Below are 22757 nucleotides of genomic sequence, written 5' to 3'. Positions count from 1 at the left end.
CCACGTGGCCCTCGATCTGGGAAGCGAGAGGCGTTCCATTAGTGGACGCGCCCCTCACGCCCGACTTTTGGGCGGCCCCGGCAGGCCGTTTGTTTTGACGTTCCGTGACAGGCCCCGCACCCCCACCTCCGGGCCGACCGGGCGACCGGAATGAATCCCGGTGTCCCGATCCGAACCTTCAGAGCGGGCTGGCTGGGGAGTGCCAAGCACCCCGTACCTGCACTTTCCGTCCCTGCGGTCCCAAATACCGGAACCACCCGAATACCACTTTATTCGACAAAATGAGGTGCGGCCTACAGCCTTAGAAAACCAACCCTAAATAAGTCAATACCTCCAACGAGAGGGTGGTGGGAGGGTGGTGGGAGGGTGGTGGCAGGGTGGTGGCAGGGTGGTGGCAGGGTGGTGGCAGGGTGGTGGCAGGGTGATGGCAGGGTGATGGCAGGGTGATGGCAGGGTGATGGCAGGGTGATGGCAGGGTGATGGCAGGGTGATGGGAGGGTGATGGGAGGGTGATGGGGGAGGGTGATGGCAGGGTGATGGGGGAGGGTGATGGGGCAGGGTGATGGGGGAGGGTGATGGGAGGGTGCAATAATCCGGTGCAATAATCAAAAACCGATTCAAAATGGCCCCTCGCTACGATTTTCCACGATCACATTTTATTTTCACCACTTCAAATCGACCGAATTTCACCAAATAAGATACCACATTCGATGCACTGATGTCATTTTTACAGCAAAAGTGAAAACAGATTTTAATTTGGAAATAAAACGAAAGCGTGCACAATGGACCCATTCGTGCCGCGTGACGTGGTGACGTCATCGCGCTTTCATCTTAAAAGACATTTGATATAAGTTAATATTTTGATATAAGCCTTAGAAAACCAACCCTATAGAAGTCAGTACCTCCAACGACACAGGCGCGCATTCGTGCCGCGTGACGTGGTGACGTCATCACACTTTCATCTTAAAAGACATTTGATATAAGTTAATATTTTGATATAAGCCTTAGAAAACCAACCCTATATATAAGTCAATACCTCCAACGATACAGGTGCGCATTCGTGCCGCGTGACGTGGCCTCAAGCTCGTGAAACTCGTGTTTGGCAAGGGTGCCCAGAGGGCGTGAATGGTGTTGGTGTCCTGTTTTCTGAGGAGTTTGTAGACAGTGTGGTGAGTGTGACTAGAGTGAGTGATAGGTTGATGATGGTGAAAATGATGATTGGAAAGCTCTTGGTGAACGTCATATGCTCCGCAGGTTGGTCGGAGCGAAGAAGAGAAGGACAAGTTCTGGTGTGCGATAGAGAAGCTGATGGAAAACGTGAAAGATGAGGAAGTTGTTGTGGTCAGAGGAGACCTAAATGTACATGTGGGAAGGAGTATGGACGGTTTTGAGGGAGTTCATGGGGGTTACGGATATGGTGTGAGAAATGGAGAAGGTGAAAGGATTTTGGAGTTTGCTGGTGGAGCTGATCTGTTGATTTGTAATACTCAGTTCCAGAAAGAGGATAATAAGCTTGTTACATACACGTCAGGTGGGTCGATGACAACCGTTGACTATCTGATGGTGCGTAGGCGAGATAGGGGGCACCTCCGGGACACAAAGGTGATCCCGGGGGAGGAGGCTGTTTCACAGCACCACTTGGTTGTCTGCGATATAAGGGTGAAAGGTGCGAGGAGAGCTCGGTGGGTGAAGTACCAACCGAGAATGAAGGTGTGGAGGTTGAAAGAGGTGACAGTGAGGGAGGCATTAAAAGAGGCTGAGTAGGGTAGAGGATGATGTGGTTGAGCTTGAAAGTGGTTGGATGTCAATGAAAGATAGTCTGTTGGGAGCTGTTGGTGAGGTGTGTGAATGGACAAAAGGACCACTGAGGCACTCGGAAACATGGTGGTGGGATGATGAAGTTGGAAAGAGGATTGACGAGAAGAGGAAGAGTTTCAAGGAGTGGCAGAAGGCGAAGGGTACGGGAGCAGAAAAAGCAGAGCATGAAAGTTATAAGGCAGCCAAGAAGGCTGCAATGAAAGGTAGCAAAGGCGCAGGAGGCATGTCGGAAAATGATCGGAGAACGCTTAGATTCGGAAGAGGGTCAGAGAGCGGTATTCAGGATTGCAAAGCAGATGGCGAAAGAGGTGTGATGTGATGGGGGTGAGTTGCTTGAAGGATGAAGTGGGACAAATCGTAGTGGACCCAGATGGAATTAAAGGAAGATGGAAAAGATATATGGAAATGCTGTTGAATACAGAGAATGAATGGGATGGCAACATAGAGAGTAACCCCGTTTTAGGACCGGCAGAGAAGATAACTGAGAAGGAAGTTGAGGAAGCGATAAATGCAATGAAGAGTAGAAAAGCAGGAGGGCCGACCGGAGTTGTGCGAGATATGTTGAAGGCAGCAGGAAGTTGGGGTGTGAAGACAATGACAGAGATCTGTAATCTGTTGGTGAAAGAAGGCCGCATTCCAGTGGATTGGGAACTGAGTACCCTTGTCCCTCTATACAAGGGGAAAGGTGACCCTCTGGAGTGTGGCTCCTACCGAGCGATAGTTATTGGAGCATGGAATGAAGGTATTGGAAAGGGTGTTGGAGAGGAGGATTATGAATAAGGTGAAGATTGACGAAATGCAGTTTGGATTTATGCCAGGAAGAGGAGCGACAGACGCGCTCTTTATTGTGAGGCAGTTGCAGGTGAAGTACATGAAGAGGAAGAAGTTGTTTCTTGGGTTTGTTGATCTGGAGAAAGCATTCGATAGGGTTCCACGTGAAGTATTGACATGGGCATTGAGGAGGTTCGGAGTGGAGGAATGGTTGATCAGAGTAGTGATGGCAATGTACAAAAGAGCGCGCACAGCTGTAAGGACGAAGGATAGGAACAGTGGTGAGTTTGAGGTGAAGGTGGGAGTGCATCAGGGGTCGGTACGAAGTCCACTACTATTTGTCGCTGTGATGGAGGTGCTGGCTCAGAACGTAAAGAAGGGTTTACCGTGGGAGTTGTTTTATGCAGATGATCTGGTGTTGATTGCGGAAAGTATGGGATGGACTGAAGGAAAAGATGAACAAGTGGAAGGAATGTATGGAGACAAAAGGTCTGAAGGTGAATATCGGAAAGACGAAGGTGATGGCAAGTGGTAAAGCATGTGGTGAAGTGGAAAGAACTGGGAAGTGGCCATGTGCTGTGTGCAGGAAGGGTGTTGGAGTGAACTCAATTCAATGTACAATGTGCGCTGAGTGGGTTCATCAAAAATGTAGTGGTCTGAGAGGGTCATTAACCAGTGTGGCAGCTACATTCAAATGTAAGGTGTGCACAGAGGGAGCTGCAGATGGAGGAAATGTTGAGTTGGATCTTGGAGGCTGCGTGAAGCTGGAAGATGTGAAAACATTTTGCTACCTCAGAGCCATGCTGAATGGAGAAGGTGGATCAGACTCCAACGGTTGCTAGAGTGAGATGTGCATGGAAGAAGTTTTGGGAACTGAGTGGCGTGCTGATGAGGGGAGTGTCGTTGAAGCTGAAGGGAAAGGTGAATGCTGCATGTGTGAGAAGTGTTATGATTTATGGGAGCGAGACATGGGTAATGAACGTAGAGCAGCAACGAAGGCTGGAAAGGGTGGAAATGCGAATGGTTCGGTGGATGTGCAGAGTAGCGTTGAGAGAGAGGAAGACAAATGATGATTTGCGAAAGATGATGGCAATAGCGCCTGTGATGGATGCTGTGAAGAGAAACAGGTTGAGATGGTTTGGTCATGTGTTGAGGAAGGATGAAAGTGACTGGTTGAGAAGAGTGATGGAAATGAATGTAGAAGGAAGTAGAGGACGGGGAAGACCGAGAAAGACTTGGCTAAAGATGGTGGAAGAAGAAATGCGGGCAAGGGGGTTAACAAGGAGAAATGCAGAAAATAGGGGAAAATGGAGAAGATTGTTGTGGGCACTGCAAGGCTAACCCCCGCTCTAGCAGGGAAAATGGCCTTAAAATGCATGTTGTTGTTGTTGTTGTTGTTGTGTAGCTTGCTCCATGTTGCAGCCATCCATGACAGTCTGGAAAAGAAAATACATAACACTACTACTACTACAACTTTCTTGTCCCCAAAAATGTGCGTATGGCCACCAAAATCAACTTTCTCCATTGTTTAGTAGCTGAAATATAAGCTTTTTAGTGTGATTTGGTGGCCATTTTGAATTCTGTCATTTTGGGCATGTTAATTTTAAAATTCAGCTTGGCAACATTGTTTTTTTGTATTCAGCATACAAAAACACATCGAAAAAGATATGTTGCCGACTTTCTCCAAGAAACGCCCGTGGATTCATCGATTGGCAACTTTTGGAAATATCTGACTAGTCTAAGAAACACCTGGTCCCTTCAGGAGCATTGGCAAGTCCTCTCCAAGTCGACCAGAGCAAATCGGTTGGTTTTTTTGTTTGTTTGTTTTTGTCTGTTTGTTTCTCGCTCACTCTCTCTCCCAGGCCAGTGAGGTCGGAGCAATTCCTGGCGTGAAGAGCCAAGTCGCCATCTTTGAGAAAATGGGGAGTTGCGTATGCTGCATGAATTTGCCACAAATACCATCACTTGAATCAACAACTAACTCGTTTTATTGATTACTTGAAACGATGGCAGTGATTGCTCCAGCTCTCGCAGGATGAGCTCTCCTGTGCACAGGGGAGGGGGTCTTTCTTCACAAGGTGCTGGAACTTCACCACAGCACACAAAACAGCAAGCGACAGCACAGCAACAGCAACTAGTTGAAAAAGAATGCCTCCTCACATCTCAGAAGAAGCTGGGCGAACCATGTAAGACCAGCACATGTCATGAAGATGACATGCACCTTCTGCAACAGAAACTAGACAACGCAGCCTTGGAGTTGCAGTGACTGCAGTCAGAAGTGCAACACTTGGAACAAGCACTCCAACTAGCCAATGCACACACAGAAGTCACAACATTGCAGCAAGAATATGTACAATTACTAAGTGTGCAGCACCTGAGGGGTGGACTGCTGCCAAGCCAACCAAAGTCCAAGGGGGCAGCTGGTGCAGCTGCAGAAAATGACCAGACTACAGAAAGCTTGATTGATATTCATCCCCCCAGGAGCAAATTGATCTGAGACCAAGACCCAGCTAAATGTCACAAAGGTGGTGCAGCTGGACAATGCAATATCCCAAATGCCATGCATTGAGGAGAACTTTGGGATTGCCACCTTGGTCTTCTTTATCTACATAATTAAAGCACATGTTTTCTCTATCTTTTTTTCTCTCTCTCTCTCTCTTGCTCTCTCTCTCTCTCTCTCTTGCTCTTTCTCTTTCTCTTTCTCTTTCTCTTTCTCTCTGCATGTCTCTTTGTCTCTGCATGTCTCTTTGTCTCTTTCTCTCTGCATGTCTCTTTCTCTCTTTGTCTCTTTCTCTCTGCATGTCTCTTTCTCTCTGCATGTCTCTTTCTCTCTGCATGTCTCTTTGTCTCTTTCTCTCTGCATGTCTCTTTCTCTCTTTCTCTCTGCATGTCTCTTTGTCTCTTTCTCTCTGCATGTCTCTTTCTCTCTGCATGTCTCTTTCTCTTTCTCTTTGCATGTCTCTTTCTCTCTGCATCTCTCTTTCTCTCTGCATGTCTCTTTCTCTCTGCATGTCTCTTTCTCTCTGCATGGCTCTTTCTCTCTGCATGTCTCTTTCTCTCTGCATCTCTCTTTCTCTCTGCATGGCTCTTTCTCTCTGCATGGCTCTTTCTCTCTGCATCTCTCTTTCTCTCTGCATGTCTCTTTGTCTCTTTCTCTCTGCATCTCTCTTTCTCTCTGCATCTCTCTTTCTCTCTGCATGTCTCTTTCTCTCTGCATCTCTGCATCTCTCTTTCTCTCTGCATGTCTCTTTCTCTTTCTCTCTGCATCTCTCTTTCTCTCTGCATGTCTCTTTCTCTCTTTCTCTCTGCATGTCTCTTTCTCTCTTTCTTTCTGCATCTCTCTTTCTCTCTGCATCTCTCTTTCTCTCTGCATGTCTCTTTCTCTCTGCATCTCTCTTTCTCTCTGCATGTCTCTTTCTCTCTGCATCTCTGCATCTCTCTTTCTCTCTGCATGTCTCTTTCTCTTTCTCTCTGCATCTCTCTTTCTCTCTGCATGTCTCTTTCTCTCTTTCTCTCTGCATGTCTCTTTCTCTCTTTCTTTCTGCATCTCTCTTTCTCTCTGCATCTCTCTTTCTCTCTGCATGTCTCTTTCTCTCTTTCTCTCTTTCTCTCTGCATGTCTCTTTCTCTCTTTCTTGCTGCATCTCTCTTTCTCTCTGCATCTCTCTTTCTCTCTGCATGTCTCTTTCTCACTTTCTCTCTGCATCTCTCTTTCTCTCTGCATGTCTCTTTCTCTCTTTCTTTCTGCATCTCTCTTTCTCTCTGCATCTCTCTTTCTCTCTGCATGTCTCTTTCTCTCTGCATGTCTCTTTCTCTCTTTCTCTCTTTCTCTCTGCATCTCTCTTTCTCTCTGCATCTCTCTTTCTCTCTGCATGTCTCTTTCTCTCTGCATCTCTCTTTCTCTCTGCATCTCTCTTTCTCTCTGCATGTCTCTTTCTCTCTGCATCTCTCTTTCTCTCTGCATCTCTCTTTCTCTCTGCATGTCTCTTTCTCTCTGCATCTCTCTTTCTCTCTGCATGTCTCTTTCTCTCTGCATCTCTCTTTCTCTCTGCATGTCTCTTTCTCTCTGCATCTCTGCATCTCTCTTTCTCTCTGCATGTCTCTTTCTCTTTCTCTCTGCATGTCTCTTTCTCTTTCTCTCTGCATCTCTCTTTCTCTCTGCATCTCTCTTTCTCTCTGCATGTCTCTTTCTCTCTTTCTTTCTGCATCTCTCTTTCTCTCTGCATCTCTCTTTCTCTCTGCATGTCTCTTTCTCTCTTTCTCTCTGCATCTCTCTTTCTCTCTGCATCTCTCTTTCTCTCTGCATGTCTCTTTCTCTCTGCAGGTCTCTTTCTCTCTTTCTCTCTGCATGTCTCTTTGTCTCTTTCTCTCTGCATGTCTCTTTCTCTCTGCATGTTTCTTTGTCTCTTTCTCTCTGCATGTCTCTTTGTCTCTTTCTCTCTGCATGTCTCTTTCTCTCTGCATGTCTCTTTCTCTCTTTCTCTCTGCATGTCTCTTTCTCTCTGCATGTTTCTTTGTCTCTTTCTCTCTGCATGACTCTTTCTCTCTTTCTCTCTGCATGTTTCTTTGTCTCTTTCTCTCTGCATGTCTCTTTCTCTCTTTCTCTCTGCATGTCTCTTTCTCTCTGCATGTCTCTTTCTCTCTTTCTCTCTGCATGTCTTTGTCTCTTTCTCTCTGCATGTCTCTTTGTCTCTTTCTCTCTGCATGTCTCTTTCTCTCTTTCTCTCTGCATGTTTCTTTCTCTCTTTCTCTCTGCATGTTTCTTTGTCTCTTTCTCTCTGCATGTCTCTTTGTCTCTTTCTCTCTGCATGTCTCTTTCTCTCTGCATGTTTCTTTGTCTCTTTCTCTCTGCATGTCTCTTTGTCTCTTTCTCTCTGCATGTCTCTTTCTCTCTGCATGTCTCTTTCTCTCTTTCTCTCTGCATGTCTCTTTCTCTCTGCATGTTTCTTTGTCTCTTTCTCTCTGCATGACTCTTTCTCTCTTTCTCTCTGCATGTTTCTTTGTCTCTTTCTCTCTGCATGTCTCTTTCTCTCTTTCTCTCTGCGTGTCTCTTTCTCTCTGCATGACTCTTTCTCTCTTTCTCTCTGCATGTTTCTTTGTCTCTTTCTCTCTGCATGACTCTTTCTCTCTTTCTCTCTGCATGTTTCTTTGTCTCTTTCTCTCTGCATGTTTCTTTCTCTCTTTCTCTCTGCATGTTTCTTTGTCTCTTTCTCTCTGCATGTCTCTTTCTCTCTTTCTCTCTGCATGTTTCTTTGTCTCTTTCTCTCTGCATGACTCTTTCTCTCTTTCTCTCTGCATGTTTCTTTGTCTCTTTCTCTCTGCATGTCTCTTTCTCTCTTTCTCTCTGCGTGTCTCTTTCTCTCTGCATGACTCTTTCTCTCTTTCTCTCTGCATGTTTCTTTGTCTCTTTCTCTCTGCATGTCTCTTTCTCTCTTTCTCTCTGCATGTTTCTTTGTCTCTTTCTCTCTGCATGACTCTTTCTCTCTTTCTCTCTGCATGTTTCTTTGTCTCTTTCTCTCTGCATGTCTCTTTCTCTCTTTCTCTCTGCGTGTCTCTTTCTCTCTGCATGACTCTTTCTCTCTTTCTCTCTGCATGTTTCTTTGTCTCTTTCTCTCTGCATGACTCTTTCTCTCTTTCTCTCTGCATGTTTCTTTGTCTCTTTCTCTCTGCATGTTTCTTTGTCTCTTTCTCTCTGCATGTCTCTTTCTCTCTTTCTCTCTGCATGTTTCTTTGTCTCTTTCTCTCTGCATGACTCTTTCTCTCTTTCTCTCTGCATGTTTCTTTGTCTCTTTCTCTCTGCATGTCTCTTTCTCTCTTTCTCTCTGCGTGTCTCTTTCTCTCTGCATGACTCTTTCTCTCTTTCTCTCTGCATGTTTCTTTGTCTCTTTCTCTCTGCATGTCTCTTTCTCTCTTTCTCTCTGCATGTTTCTTTGTCTCTTTCTCTCTGCATGACTCTTTCTCTCTTTCTCTCTGCATGTTTCTTTGTCTCTTTCTCTCTGCATGTCTCTTTCTCTCTTTCTCTCTGCGTGTCTCTTTCTCTCTGCATGACTCTTTCTCTCTTTCTCTCTGCATGTTTCTTTGTCTCTTTCTCTCTGCATGACTCTTTCTCTCTTTCTCTCTGCATGTTTCTTTGTCTCTTTCTCTCTGCATGTCTCTTTCTCTCTTTCTCTCTGCATGTTTCTTTGTCTCTTTCTCTCTGCATGACTCTTTCTCTCTTTCTCTCTGCATGTTTCTTTGTCTCTTTCTCTCTGCATGTCTCTTTCTCTCTTTCTCTCTGCATGTCTCTTTCTCTCTGCATGTCTCTTTCTCTCTTTCTCTCTGCATGTCTTTGTCTCTTTCTCTCTGCATGTCTCTTTGTCTCTTTCTCTCTGCATGTCTCTTTCTCTCTTTCTCTCTGCATGTTTCTTTGTCTCTTTCTCTCTGCGTGTCTCTTTGTCTTTCTCTCTGCATGTCTTTCTCTCTGCATGTCTTTCTCTCTGCATGTCTTTCTCTCTGCATGTCTTTCTCTCTGCATGTCTTTCTCTCTGCATGTTTCTTTCTCTCTGCATGTCTCTGTCGAAGTACAGGAGAATCCATTTAGGCCTCTTTTTTTTTTTTTTTTGTTGGTGAGTGTATAGCATTGGGGGGGGGGGGGGGGGCGCTTTCTTTTTTTCTTTTTTTTGTATACAGAGTCAAGGCTCGTGCAAGAGAGAGAACACTGAACGGGTCAGGATGTAACAGAACAAAAGGAACAGAAGAGATGGAGAAAACCACAACGGGAGGATTGAAGGACAAAATAGAGGGAGACTTGGACACAGTGGGTTTGGGGACGAATGGGGTGGACTTGATCGATTTTGAAGGAAACTCTGAGGAAGAAATAAATAGAAATTTGAGGAGGTATGCTTGGTAGTGTGGTGAGGGTTAATGAGGGTATAAAAGATAAGGCAGGAATCGCCTGGATGTCAAAGAAGACAGGTGTGTTGCGCTGTCAGACTGTTCCACTAATTCAGGATCTCTCAACCAAAATACAGGAGCAGTTCTCCAACTGAATTGGCAATTTTAGTGTTGTGATACCATCCTGTTTGTTTCTTCATTACTCTGACAAGGAAACTCTTGAGAGTTTGAAGATCAAAATTTTGATTAACACGTGGAACCAATAAATCATATAGCTTTGTTCACATTTTCTTTGTAATATGCACTATGCTTGCATAATTGTATATAGATTTTTTTTTTTAAAGTAAAATAGTTGATGCCATTTTTCATTTTTGAGTAACCTATTGTGAATCCTTATTGTTTATATTTTCCTGCCTTTTAAAAGGTTTTTTAAAGTACCTTTCAGTACCTGGTGTGGAGATGCGCCCCTAAGATTACGGCTTGTAGATAGATTGCATGCAAGAGTTTACAAATAATTTAATGGTATGGAACCTGCCAACCGAACTGCACTCCAGGGATGTGCAGTTCCAACCTATGACTGGTGAAGGACATACTACAGAAGAGAGGGCAAGTGCAGATAATGACGGTTTGGGTCAACTCTTCTGAGTAACCCCAACCTGATGTGCTGACGCTTACCACTGATTGTCGTAAGAGTATTGAACCTACGTACATGGAATGTAAGAACATTGTTAGAATTAGCAAAACTAAAGCAAGTTAAGATCGAAGCTGAAAGGTTGAATATCGACATCTTGGGTTTTGCTGGTGTGAGGTGGTTGTGAACTATGTATTTATGGATGGGAGTTGTGTTACTGTGGTGGTAACCAGAATCTTCATGGGGTTGGTTTCTTTGTATCCCCCAAAACTGCAAAAGCCATCACTGCTGTCGAACCAGTACATGCTGGGATCATCAAGATTCGAGTGAATTCGAAGCCAAAAGCGATTAACATCATTCACGTCTACATACCAACCACCGATGCTGATGAGAATCAAGTTATCTCTGTGTATAGGTAGAGGTACAGAAAGTTGTCAAGATGTGCTCTAAGAGAGAACTGTTGGTGTTAATGTGCAACTTCAATGCAAAGATTGGTGAGAACACAGATCATGGTGCTTGTTGAATATTTGGCTTGGGTTAGTTAAATGATTGAGGAAAGCTGCTTTTGGATTGGTTAGAAGACAACAATTTGCTTGTGATCAATACCTGCTTCAGGCATTGTGCTAATCAACGGTATACTTGGACTTCACCAGGAAACAGATGCAAGAATCAAATAGACTTCATTACCATGAGACAGTGATAGACGTGAGTGTATGGACTCAAGATACTTACCCAGTGCGGATTGTGGTAGTGATCATCCAATGGTCAAGGCTAAAATCAAAGGTAGGTGTTGGAATATGAAAAAATTCAAAGTACCTTGCCGGCTTTTTTTCAAGGCATTCGAAAACTGTGATGCTTTTGAATTGCCAATATCAGCATCCATGGAAAGCAAGCAGCACAATTGGTGCAACTTTGCTGATGCACTGAAAGGTGCCATTGAAGAACATTGTCCAATCGACCGTCCAAAGAGGAAACCTTGAATGAGTGATGAATGTCTCGACTTGATTGAAGAAAGAAGAACGTCAAAAACCTTAGGATCGCAAAGTCCAGAGTACAATAATTTGAGTAAAGAAGTGAAGAAACCATGTAAAAAAAAAAAAAAACCTGAGAGTGGTTTGAAGCAAAGGCTGTGGATGCAGGAAGTGCATTTGCTAGTGGCCACAGCAAAAAGGTATATTATCTGATTAGATAATTGAATGGCAAACAACATAAGAATAAAGGTATTGGTATTCAAGATGCTGATGGTAGTTTATTGTTTCAGAGATAAAATCAAACAGGAATGGTATAACTACTGTAACGTGCTATTCATCGAGGCCAACATTTAATAAATCGATCTGATTGGGTTGCAGAAAGTTTCTAAGAGCCAGACGTTCTGAAAGAAGGAATCCGATGTGCCATAGAACAACTTAAAATCAATAAGGCAGTGAGTGGGGCTTTACGGTATACCAGCTGAAGCACTCAGCTGGTGGTGGAACATTGATCGCCGTTATGAAAAGTATCGGAGATTGGCCCGAGAGTGTTCCAATGCTCAAGGGTGCTGGATCACAGAAGTGCTCCAAACAAGGGATGCTCAGTTTAACAAGTCACGCATCGAAGATTCTCTTAGAGGCCATCAGGCAAGAGGTTACTATTTGAAAGAGGATATTGCCGAGGAGCAGTTTGGTTTCGTATGTGGTAAAGGCACTACAGATGCTATGTTGATGCTGTTTATTTTGAAAGGGTGAAGGGTAAAAAGGAGATACAGTTATGGGCAATGTTCCTCGACTATGCCAAGGCTTTCAATAGCATCCAACACAAAACGATGTGGAAAGCCTTATTGGAACTTGGAGTGCCAAAACGTCTAGTTTGGTTGATTATGTGCTTATGTATACACCGGCATTTGGAGTTGTTTGAGTGGATGGTGGACAGACGGAGAAATTTTATTTTGAAAAGGCAGTGCGTCTGGGCCTGGGCAGCGCTGCTGATTGATGACCTTAATGTCCCAAATTGATCAAGATGGTATTAGCTCTGTCAGGTGGGCAGTGGTTCAGAAGTGGTCAATTTAGATAGTTTGAATGTGGGATCAATGGAGGGGGGAGGAGGTTGAGGTGGTGGACATGATGCATAGGCGAGGACGAGGAGGTTGGTAGAAGGATGCAAGCTGTTGCATGCAGGTGGGGATGGAATGAGGATAATGGATTTGGAATAGATCAGCAAGCAGATGGTCAGAGTCGAAAGATGGGAGGGATAGATAGTTATGGCATGAGTGGTGATGCAAAGGCAAATGGTGTGCGTTATGTCTGTTTATGGGTACATGGGGGAAGGACGGGTGGAGAAGAAGGAATTCAGCGACGCACTGGAGAGGTTGATGGGCATGGTTGAGATGGGGAAACAGTATACTATGAAATAACTTGCTTAACTGTGTAAAGATCTCTGGGACACATCAAAACCACAACAATATGTTTTAAAAGTGTGCTGTGAAGGGATTTTCCCTTTATTGTGAAACAGATGGTTTTCCCATTGGATTTTTAACAAAGTCTGATTGCTGTAAAATATTTCGTAAATTTTGTACATAATTCTCCAAACCCACAAAAAATGCCATCTTCGATAAAATTGGTAAACTTTTAACAAATGGAAGAACCAATTGCAGGTTAACAACCACTTGTGGAACCAGTTTGTAAATCTTTAACTTACTTTTGAGTTCATTTAGATTTCCTCACACCTTGTTTATTTATTGTCCTACTTTCCCAAATGGCCTTCCAGGGAATGAAGTGTCCTTGCATATGTCAAGTCCTTGCAGTCCAGTTTGGGACATGAGGGGATGGCGATCTCCAGATGAACAAAAGTCCTTCCCACTTGACATTTCATTTGGACGTATGGTTTTGAGGTCTGCTCGGTCAAAGGTGAATATAAATTTGAGAGGTGGTGAGAAAGTGCAGTAAGGTAATTTATTGCATAGTGAAAGATGACATCTACGAACCTCCCTCCACAACATGTGAAGGCAATATGTAGATGACTACTAAAAGGAAAAAGAAAAAATCCCCCAAGTTCGCTGTAAGTTATGCTTCATGAGGCATGTTTTGATGTTGGAGAAATCTAACAATTGCACCATTGGAATATCTCACTGCCTCCACCATCAAAGCTGGATGAAGGATATGTTCACTCCTGCTTGTCTGTCTGTGAGCAGGATATCTCACAGTTATGGGTAGATTCGGACAAAACTTTGTGGACAGGTTGGGTGTGTGACAAGGACAAATTGTTTAGATTGAGGGACAAATATTGAAGATCTTGATACAGATATGATTTTTATGTGATTCTTCATCACTGAGAGATGGGGCTAAAAATGATACACAGTTTTGCATGATATCAGCCTGATGGAGGTATGTGCTCCACTGGGTGCCGTTCTCCTCTACCTTGTTTTCCTCTCCTAATGTTTTTGCTGTAAAGTGCCTTGGAAATCCTCATGTCAGGTGCTATAAGAATAACTAACCAATATATTTGTATGCATTCTTTTGACTGGGAAACAAGAAAACATGTAAAATTCGAGTGCAATTGTAGCATTGGAAACGAGAACGGCACTCAGTAGAGCGCATACCTCCGCCAGGCTGAACAGTTTGTTTTGTATCCCACTCATATGCCGGATCTGGATTCGGACCTGAACCAAAATCTCATCGGCTTGTTCTTGTCACCTAACCAATTTGTGCACCTAGTTTAGTCATAACTCGTCCATAACTTTTTAAAATATCATGTTATACATCGCTTTTCATCCGATCTCAATGGTGAAGAATTACTTTTTTTTTAAAACCCAATTCTCATATCTGAATCCATCTTCAGATCTTCACCAAAATCGAATCGAATTGTCCTTGTCACACACCCAAGCTACCTCTCCACCAAGTTTCGTCCAAATCCGTCCACAACTTGAGATATCCTACTATGTATCGTTTTTGGCCCTATCTCCCAACGGTGAAGAATCACTTTAAAAATTCTACTAGCCAGTTCCGAATCCGGATCTTCACCGAAATATAATCATTTCGTCCTTGCCACATATGCTACATCTCTGCCAAATTTTGTTTGAATCCACCCACAACCTTTTGAGATATCCTGTTCACAGACAGACGGGTGAAAATATAACCTCCATCGACCTTTGGTGGTGGAGATAATGAAACGTTCACAATATTTTCTGACTTTCAAAGAGACCAGATGCTTGAAGTAAATTAACGATCCTTGTTTTGTTGCAAGTCGTTTGAAAGTTATTTTATTGTACATTTGCACAAAATGAGTTTTTCAGGATTGACTGATAAGAGTTCACAGATGGGGTTGGCTCACACCTCTGTGCACATTGGCTTGTCTGACATAGTACTTTGCTGGATTGCACCTTTCTAGATTTATGAATTCCACCTTTCTGGACGTGACTTTATTATTCACTAATGTAAATTGTAAATATGTGATGTACGATCTTGTCATGCGAATTGAAATGCAATACATCATGAGAATTGAAATGCAATATATCATGAGAATTGAATATGCTCCCACCCTCTCTCCTCCTTCCCCCGCACCCTCCCATTCTTTCTTTTTCTTTGTGCAAGTAATACGTCAATTGTCCCTACCACATTTGTAAAATGCCAAAGCTCACAAATATTCAATTCATCAATTTCAAGAACTTGCATCTGCAATTTATTGGCTGTTTTCTATGGAGTAGCAAGATGAAATTGAAGATAACAGGCAGATTTGATTTTATTGTAGATTTTTCAAATTGCATTTTTGTTTCACATGAAATGCTGGAGTTACATATGTGTGAATGATTCTTCAAGGTTTTACTTTGCAGCTCATTTTAAGTGTGTCGTGTGCAGAAATTCAATGAAACCTACCCACCTGATATTTTGGAGGAAACAGACTATTGGCAAAGCCGAAGCTCCTTTTTAAATATCCCAGTTGATATTTTAACACCGGAAAGAAGCCATCAGCAACTCGGTAGCTCCCCTTTTCAGGTCGCAAGAAACACTTCTCAAGGTCTGAACTTTGACTTCTTTCCACATTATGAATTTCTCTGTACAGAAAAAGAAAGCATGTCATGTACCGTAATTGTGGAGTATATCAGATTTGTACTTGCATAAAAGTGAAGAAACATTTGGACCTGTAGCTTGTATTTTCACTTTTTTACTCGTGGGAATTTTTAGTTTTTCCCGGTGTGCCCCGGTTTAGAATAGGTACACCGTATCCCTGCATGTCATAAGAGGCGACTAAAAGGGTTGGCGTCAGGAAGGGCATCAGGCCATAAAAACATGGCCTCAAAAAGGGAACCATGACAATTACATATGGGTAGCGTACAGCCCGAAGTACCCCGTGGGGGACCTCACTCCCTCTCGTCAAAACAAGGTGGGGAACCCGATCAAAGCAAGGGTGGAAATCACTCCATTTATGATGACGAAACGACTGATGCCCCACGTGGAGATCGATTTCTGAGGTTTGGGACATGGAATATAGGGACAATGACAGGGAGATTAGGAGAAGTGGTGGAAGTATTGGTCAGAAGAAGAGTTGGACATGTGTTGTGTGCAGGAGACGAGATGGAAGGGAAGTGGTGTGAGAACAGGAAGGCAGGAACAAAAATACAAGTTTGTGTGGCAAGGGTGCCCGGAAGGCATGCATGGTGTTGGTGTCCTCGTTTCTGAGGAATTTGTAGACAGTGTGGTGAGTGTGACGAAACTGAGTGAAAGGTTGATCGTGAAAATGATCATTGGAAAGCTGTTGGTGAACGTCATCTCGGGATATGCTCCGCAGTTTGGTCGGAGCGATGAAGAGAAGGACAAGTTCTGGTGTGCGACAGAGAAGCTGATGGAAAACGTGAAAGATGAGGAAGTTGTTGTGGTAGGAGGAGACCTAAATGGACATGTGGGAAGGAGTATGGATGGTTTTGAGGGAGTTCATGATGGTTACGGATATGGTGTGAAGGTGGAGAAGGTGAAAGGATTTTGGAGTTTGCTCATGGAGCTGGTTTGTTGATTTGTAATACTCAGTTCCCGAAAGAGGATAATAAGCTTGTTACATACACGTAAGGTGTGTCGACGACAACCGTTGACTACCTGATGGTGCGTAGGCGAGATAGGGGGCACCTCCCGGACACAAAGGTGATCCCGGGGGAGGAGGCTGTTTCACAGCACCACGTGGTTGTCTGCGACATAAGGGTGAAAGGTGCGAGTAGAGCTTGGCGGGTGAAGTACCAACCGAGAATGAAGGTGTGGAGTTTGACAGAGGTGACGGTGAAGGAGGCATTAAAAGAGAGGCTGAGTATGGCAAAAATGATGTGCTTGAGCTTGAAAGTGGTTGGATGTCAATGAAAGATAGTCTGTTGGGAGCCATTGGTGAGGTATGTGGATGGACGGAAGGACCACCGAGGTACTCAGAAACATGGTGGTGCGATGATGAACTTGGAAAGAGAATTGACGAGAAGCAGAGGTTCAAGGAGTGGCAGAAGGCGAAAGGCACGGGGGCAGAAAAGGCAGAACATGAAAGTTGGAAGACAGCCAAGACGGCGACAAAGAAAGAGGTAGCAAAGGTGCAGGAGGCATGTCGGAAAATGTTCGGATAACGCTTGGATTCGGAAGAGGGCCAGAGAGCGGTATTCAGAATTGCAAAGCAGATAGCGAAAGAGGTGTGATGTGATGGGGGTGAGTTGCTTGAAGGATGAAGTGGGACAAATCGTTGTGGACCCAGATGGAATTAAAGGAAGATGGAAGAGATATATGGAAATGCTGTTGAATGCAGAGAATGAATGGGATGGCAACATGGAGAGTAACCCAGTTTTAGGACCGGCAGAGAAGATAACTGAGAAGGAAGTTGAGGAAGCAAGAAAAGCAATGAAGAGGAGAAAAGCGGGAGGGCTGACGGGAGTTGTGGGAGATATGTTGAAGGCACCGGGAAGTTGGGGTGTGAAGAGAATGACAGAGATCTGTAATCTGGTGGTGAAAGAAGGCCGCATTCCAATGGATTGGGAACTGAGTACCCTCATCCCTCTATACAAGAGGAAAGGTGACCCTATGGACTGTGGCTCATATTGAGCGATAAAGCTATTGGAGCATGGAATGAAGGTATTGGAAACGGTGTTGGAGAGGAGGATAAGGAAGAAAGTGAAGATCGACGAAATGCAGTTTGCATTTATGCCAGGAAGAGTAACGGCAGACGCACTTTTTATTGCAAGTCAGTTGCAGGAGAAGTACATGGAGAAGAGGAAGAAGTGGTTTCTTGGGTTTGTTCATCTGGAGAAAGCATTCAATATGGTTCCACGCAAAGTATTGACATGGGCATTGAGGAAGTTAGGAGTGGAGGAATGGGTGATCAGAGTAGTGATGGCAATGTACGAGCGAGCGCGCACAGCTGTAAGGATGAAGGACTGGAACAGTGGTGAGTTTGACGTGAAGGTGGGAGTGTATCAGGGGTTGGTACTAAGTCCACTACTATTTGTAGCTGTGATGGAGGTGCTGGCTTGGAATGTAAAGGAGGGTTTACCATGGGAGTTGTGTGCAGATGATCTGGTGTTTATTGCGGAAAGTATGGAAGGACTGAAGGAGAAGATGAACAAGTGGAAGGAATGTATGCAGACAAAAGGTCTGAAGGTGAATATTGGAAAAAGGAAGGTGATGGCAAGTGGTAAAGCATGTGGTGAGATGGAAAGAACTGGGAAGTGGCCGTGTGCTGTGTGCAGGAAGGGTGTTGGAGTGAACTCCATTCAATGTGCAATGTGTGCTGAGTGGGTTTATCAAAAATATAGTGGGCTGAGAGGGTCATTAACCAGTGTGGCAGCTACATTCAAGTGTATGGTGGGCACAGATGGAGCTGCAGATGGAGGAAATGTTGTTGGACCTTGGAGACAACATGAAGCTGGAAGGTGTGAAAACATTTTGTTACCGAGGAGACATGCTGAATGGAGAAGGTGGATCGGACTCGGCAACCGTTGCTGGAGTGAGATGTGCATGGAAGAAGTTTTGGGAACTGAGTGGTGTGCTGACGAGGAGGGGAGTGTCGTTGAAGCTGAAGGGAAAGGTGTATGCTGCATGTGTGAGAAGTGTTGTGATTTATGTGAGCGAGACATGGGTAATGAATGTCGAGCAGCAATGAAGGCTGGAAAGGGTGGAAATGCGAATGGTTTGGTGGATGTGTGGAGTATCGTTGAGAGAGAAGACGACAAATGATGAATTGCGAAAGATGATTGGAATCGAGCCTGTGATGGATGCTGTGAAGAGAAACAGGTTGAGATGGTTTGGTCATGTGTTGAGGAAGGATGAAAGTGACTGGTTGAGAAGAGTGATGGAAATGAATGCAGAAGGAAGTAGAGGACGGGGAAGACCGAGAAAGGATTTGCTGAAGGTGGTGGAAGAAGAAATGCGGGCAAGGGGGTTAACAAGGGGAGATCCAGAAAATAGGGCAAAATGGATGAGATCGTCATGGGGCCCGCAAGGCTAACCCCCACTCTAGCAGGGAAAATGGCCTTAAAATGCCTGTTGTTTTGTCTTCTCGTGGGAATTTGTACTTATTGTACATTATATTATTGTGAAACTATTTCGGTTGAATTGTGTAAAAACACGAATAATTAAGTTCAAATCGGTATTTTCCTCACTTTCTTTCAACTGACATCCAATATTTAAAAACTGGCCTTATGTAAATGTCATGTTGATTAGAGTTACTTGTTTGACACTATCTGTTGTATGCTATCTATCTGTTGTCCCAGTGTTATTGCTCAGGAATTACATTGCTGCCATATTTGTTTCATTGTTTATTACCCGATTTGTAAATGTGCAGAAAAGTTTTGTTGCGTAAAAATTTGGGGACACTGCAGTTTTCAACAGATATCTCTTCAACATCGATTTTAGCTTCTGTTATCATTGCTGAACACCAGATATATATGCACCCTGAAAACAAGGACGAAAGCCTTTGCCATGTGACAATTTCATATCGTCTCCATTGGGTTAAACCTCCAAAATCCAATGCAATTTCACACCAACTTTTTTTTTTTTTCCTCAATTCTCCATACTGTGGAACCACCTCCTGGAGACTGTTCTTGCCCACTCTTCCCTCCAGGGCATCAGCCAGGCAGTGCACTACAACGCCATCCGCTCCCCAATACTGACCCATAATTTTTATGACTTGCAGTAACTTAGTAACCCAATCCTCTTATGAGCCGAGCTAGTAAGTGTTTTTTTTTGTTGTTTGTTTGTTTTTTGGTGTGTGTGCGTGTGTGCTTCTGTCTGTCTGTGTGTGTCAGAAAATGTGTGTGGCATATTTTTGTGGAGTTCTACTGGAGCTATCTGATGTGGAATGTGACACCAAAATGATCATCATAATCTCCTTAGGCTTAGTTGATTAGCCGAATTAACTACAAATAATCCGGAAGAATTTCCAAGTTTTAAACGCACGCCATGTTAAGGTGTATAGTGCAGCTTAACAAATCCTTCCATGGCATGGCATTCTAATTACAAAATAAACAACAAAATACCGATAACATTGCAACAAAGCATGCAGTAATTAATACGAATAATATTATCAACAATATTGGTATCATATTTTTTTTGGTAGACAAGATCGAGGCTCGTGTCATAGCTAACATTAATCACAAAAAGACAAACTGTCAAATGAAACATGAAATAAAGGGAGCGGAAGACAAGATGGGGAGAGAGGGAAGCACACAAGTACAACATTTGAGAGCAGGGACGTCAGGAGATCTGTGGGAGGGAGAGGGCTTGGGGGCAGGGGGGGAAGAGGGGGATGGGAGAGGTATAAAACACATGGACACTGCTCGGACTTCCAGGAAAGAAGTGGGAATTTCAAAAAAGTGGATCTGGGGTGAATTAACGGGGGTAGAAAAGATCAAGGTTTTGGATGGGGCAAGATGAGAGACGGTGGTGAACAGCTGTTTTAAAGACCTGGAGGGAGGAGTGGGAGTGAATAGAGTGAGGGAGTTTGTTTCAGAGGCAGGAGAAAAGAGGAATCAAAGAGTGAAGGTGAGCAGAGAGTCTTGATTTTGGCAGTTCAACCATAAGAGGGTTGCAAGCAGTTCTTGTGTGACCTGTAGGAATATTTGGGGGACAGAGCACAGACAGAGCTGTGGGAGCTAGGCCGGAGAGGAGTCGGTAGAAGACAGACCACCAACCTGCCTGCGGTGAGTGAGAGAAGGGCCCTCAGAGTTGGCTTCATCGCGGGAGATTCCAATGATTCTGAAAGCTTTGGTTTCAACAGCGTGAAGCCGAGCTAGGTGTGAGGCAGGAGCACCGGTCTAGAGGGGAGAACAGTATTCCATTGAGCTGCAGATGAAAGCCTTGTATGTGGTTAGGAGCTCAGGTGTGTCAAGGAAGGACTTCGCACGATGAATGATGCTCAGTCGCCGACTAGCTTTGAAGGCCAGCTTGGAAATGTGGTTTTTCCCAGGAAAGATCATGGCAGATAGTGAGACCCAAAAGCTTGAATGACAGAATTTCTTGAAGAGGATTGTTGAGAAAGTGGATTGAAGGGTTTTCCAGACTATCTTTTCAGAGAGACATCTGTTCCACTTGTTTGACCAGTCTGATTTTGTCCAGGTCTGCAGAGAGTGAGGAGGCTGCAGACTGCCGATCTGAGGGATGAGGAATGGAGCGGCAGAGAGTGGAGTCATCAGCAAAGAGATAGAGACTTTTCCAGAGAGTCGGAGAGATCATTGATGAAGACCAGAAAAAGCACAGGGCCCAGAAGTGAATAGAGTGAGGGAGTTTGTTTGGGGAACAAACTTGGGGAACTCCAGCCTGAACTTTATGGGGAGATGAGAGAAATCCATTGAGGGCCACACTAATACTACGACCAGAGGAAGTCCGCAATCCATGCGTGGAGATTTCCATGGATACCATAGGAGGAGAGTTTGGAGAGCAGAGCGGCATGCCAAACCGTATCGAAGGCAAGTGATATGTCAAGGGATACAGCTCTGATTTCCTGTTTGGCATTAAGGACCTACATCCATTGTTGAGCCATCAGAAGCAGCATGTCCAGAGTAGAATGACCTGGCCTGAATCCAAATTGATGATCCGAGATCAAGCCATTGGAGAAGAGGAAGGATTTGATGTCCGAAGCAATGATTGATTCCATGACCTTGCTGATTATTGGGAGGAAGCTGATTGGTCTGTGGTTGCAAGGATCTGTTTTTGCACCTTTTTGTGTAAAGCGGTAATGTTGGCTGATTTCCAAGGTGATGGCAGATGACCTTGAGCAAAAGAGAGGGTGAAAAGAACAGAGAGGGTGAGATAGAGCGGCAGAGCAGGATTTTAGGACCCGTGGGCTGATGGCATCTGGTTCAGTTGCAGAATCGGTCGAGGTTTGACAAAAACTTCTCCACCTTGTCAGGAGAGAAGGATACAGAGTCCAGGAGCAGCTGGGTTCGACTGGGAAAGGTGGGTACAGAGAGAGATAGGTTCGGGACACAAGATTTTGATCTCTTTGGGACCCATCAAAACCATAGCAATATGTTTAAAAAGTGTGTTGTGGAGGGACTTTCCCTATATTTTTAAACAGATGGTTTTCCCATTGGATTTTTAAAAAAGTCTGATTGCTGTAAAATATTTCGTAAATTTTCCAGATCATTCTCCAAACCCCCAAAAAATACCATCTTCGAAACAATTGGTAAAATTTTAACAAATGGAAGAACCAATTCCAGGTTAACAACCACTTATGGAACCAGTTTGTAAATCTTTAACTTACTTTTGAGTTCATTTAGATTTCCTCACACCGTTTATTTATTGTCCTACTTTCCCAAATGGCCTTCCAGGGAATGAAGTGTCCTCGCATATGTCAAGTCCTTGCAGTCCAGTTTGGGAAATGAGTGGATGGCGATCTCCAGATGAACAAAAGTCCTTCCCACTTGACATTTCATTTGGACGTCTGGTTTTGAGGTCTGCTCGGTCAAAGGTGAATATAAATTTGAGAGGTGGTGAGAAAGTGCAGTAAGGTAATTTATTGCATCGTGAAAGATGACATCTACGAACCTCCCTCCACAACATGTGATGGCAATATGTAGATGACTACTGAAAGGGGAAAAAAAAATCCCCCAAGTTAGCTGTAAGTTATGCTTCATGGGGCATGTTTTGATTTTGGAGAAATCTAACAATTGCACCATTGGAATATCTTACTGCCTCCACCATCAAAGCTGGATGAAGGATATGTTCACTCCTGCTTGTCTGTCTGTGAGCAGGATATCTCACAGTTATGGGTAGATTCGGACAAAACTTTGTGGACAGGTTGGGTGTGTGACGAGGAAAAATTGTTTAGATTGAAGGACAAATATTGAAGATCTTGATACAGATATGATTTTTATGTGGTTCTTCATCACTGAGAGATGGGGCTAAAAATGATACAGTTTTGCATGATATTTTGAAAAGCTTTGGACAGATTATGATAAAACTTGGTGAATGAGTTGGGAAGGTGACAAGAACAAGCCGGTTAGATTTTGTTTCAGGTCTGGATGCAGATGCAGCAGATCAGTAGGATACAAATCGTACACTGTTCAGCCTGGTGGAGGTATGTGCTCTCCTGAGTGCCGTTCTCCTCTAACTTGTTTTCCTCTCCTAATCTTTTTGCTGTAAAGTGCCTTGGAAATCCTAATGTCAGGTGCTCTAAGAATAACGAAACAATATATTTTTATGCATTTTTATTTGACTGGGAAACAAAAAAAC

At 43.9% G+C, this 22757-nt stretch overlaps 1 protein-coding gene across 4 annotated transcripts in view; it reads left to right on the top strand.

Moving 5' to 3' along the window:
* Positions 1–22757, top strand: part of LOC137434299 (uncharacterized) — a 155513-nt gene that overhangs the window by 88050 nt on the left and 44706 nt on the right. For all 4 annotated transcript variants that reach the window (XR_013624430.1, XM_068127200.2, XM_078783930.1 and 1 more), the window contains 3 exons: positions 12835–12974; positions 14922–15081; positions 21854–21993. Coding sequence is in view for 3 of the 4 variants with exons in the window: in XM_068127200.2 (XP_067983301.2) it covers positions 12835–12974; positions 14922–15081; positions 21854–21993 (440 nt within the window). In the remaining variant the exon portion in view is untranslated. The remainder of the gene's footprint in view (positions 1–12834; positions 12975–14921; positions 15082–21853; positions 21994–22757) is intronic.

The sequence above is a fragment of the Myxine glutinosa genome, chromosome 1 (assembly GCF_964187855.1).
Source record: "Myxine glutinosa chromosome 1, kmMyxGlut1.1, whole genome shotgun sequence".
In the NCBI taxonomy this organism is placed as follows: domain Eukaryota; kingdom Metazoa; phylum Chordata; class Myxini; order Myxiniformes; family Myxinidae; genus Myxine; species Myxine glutinosa.
This window is presented reverse-complemented; position numbering and strand designations above follow the sequence as displayed.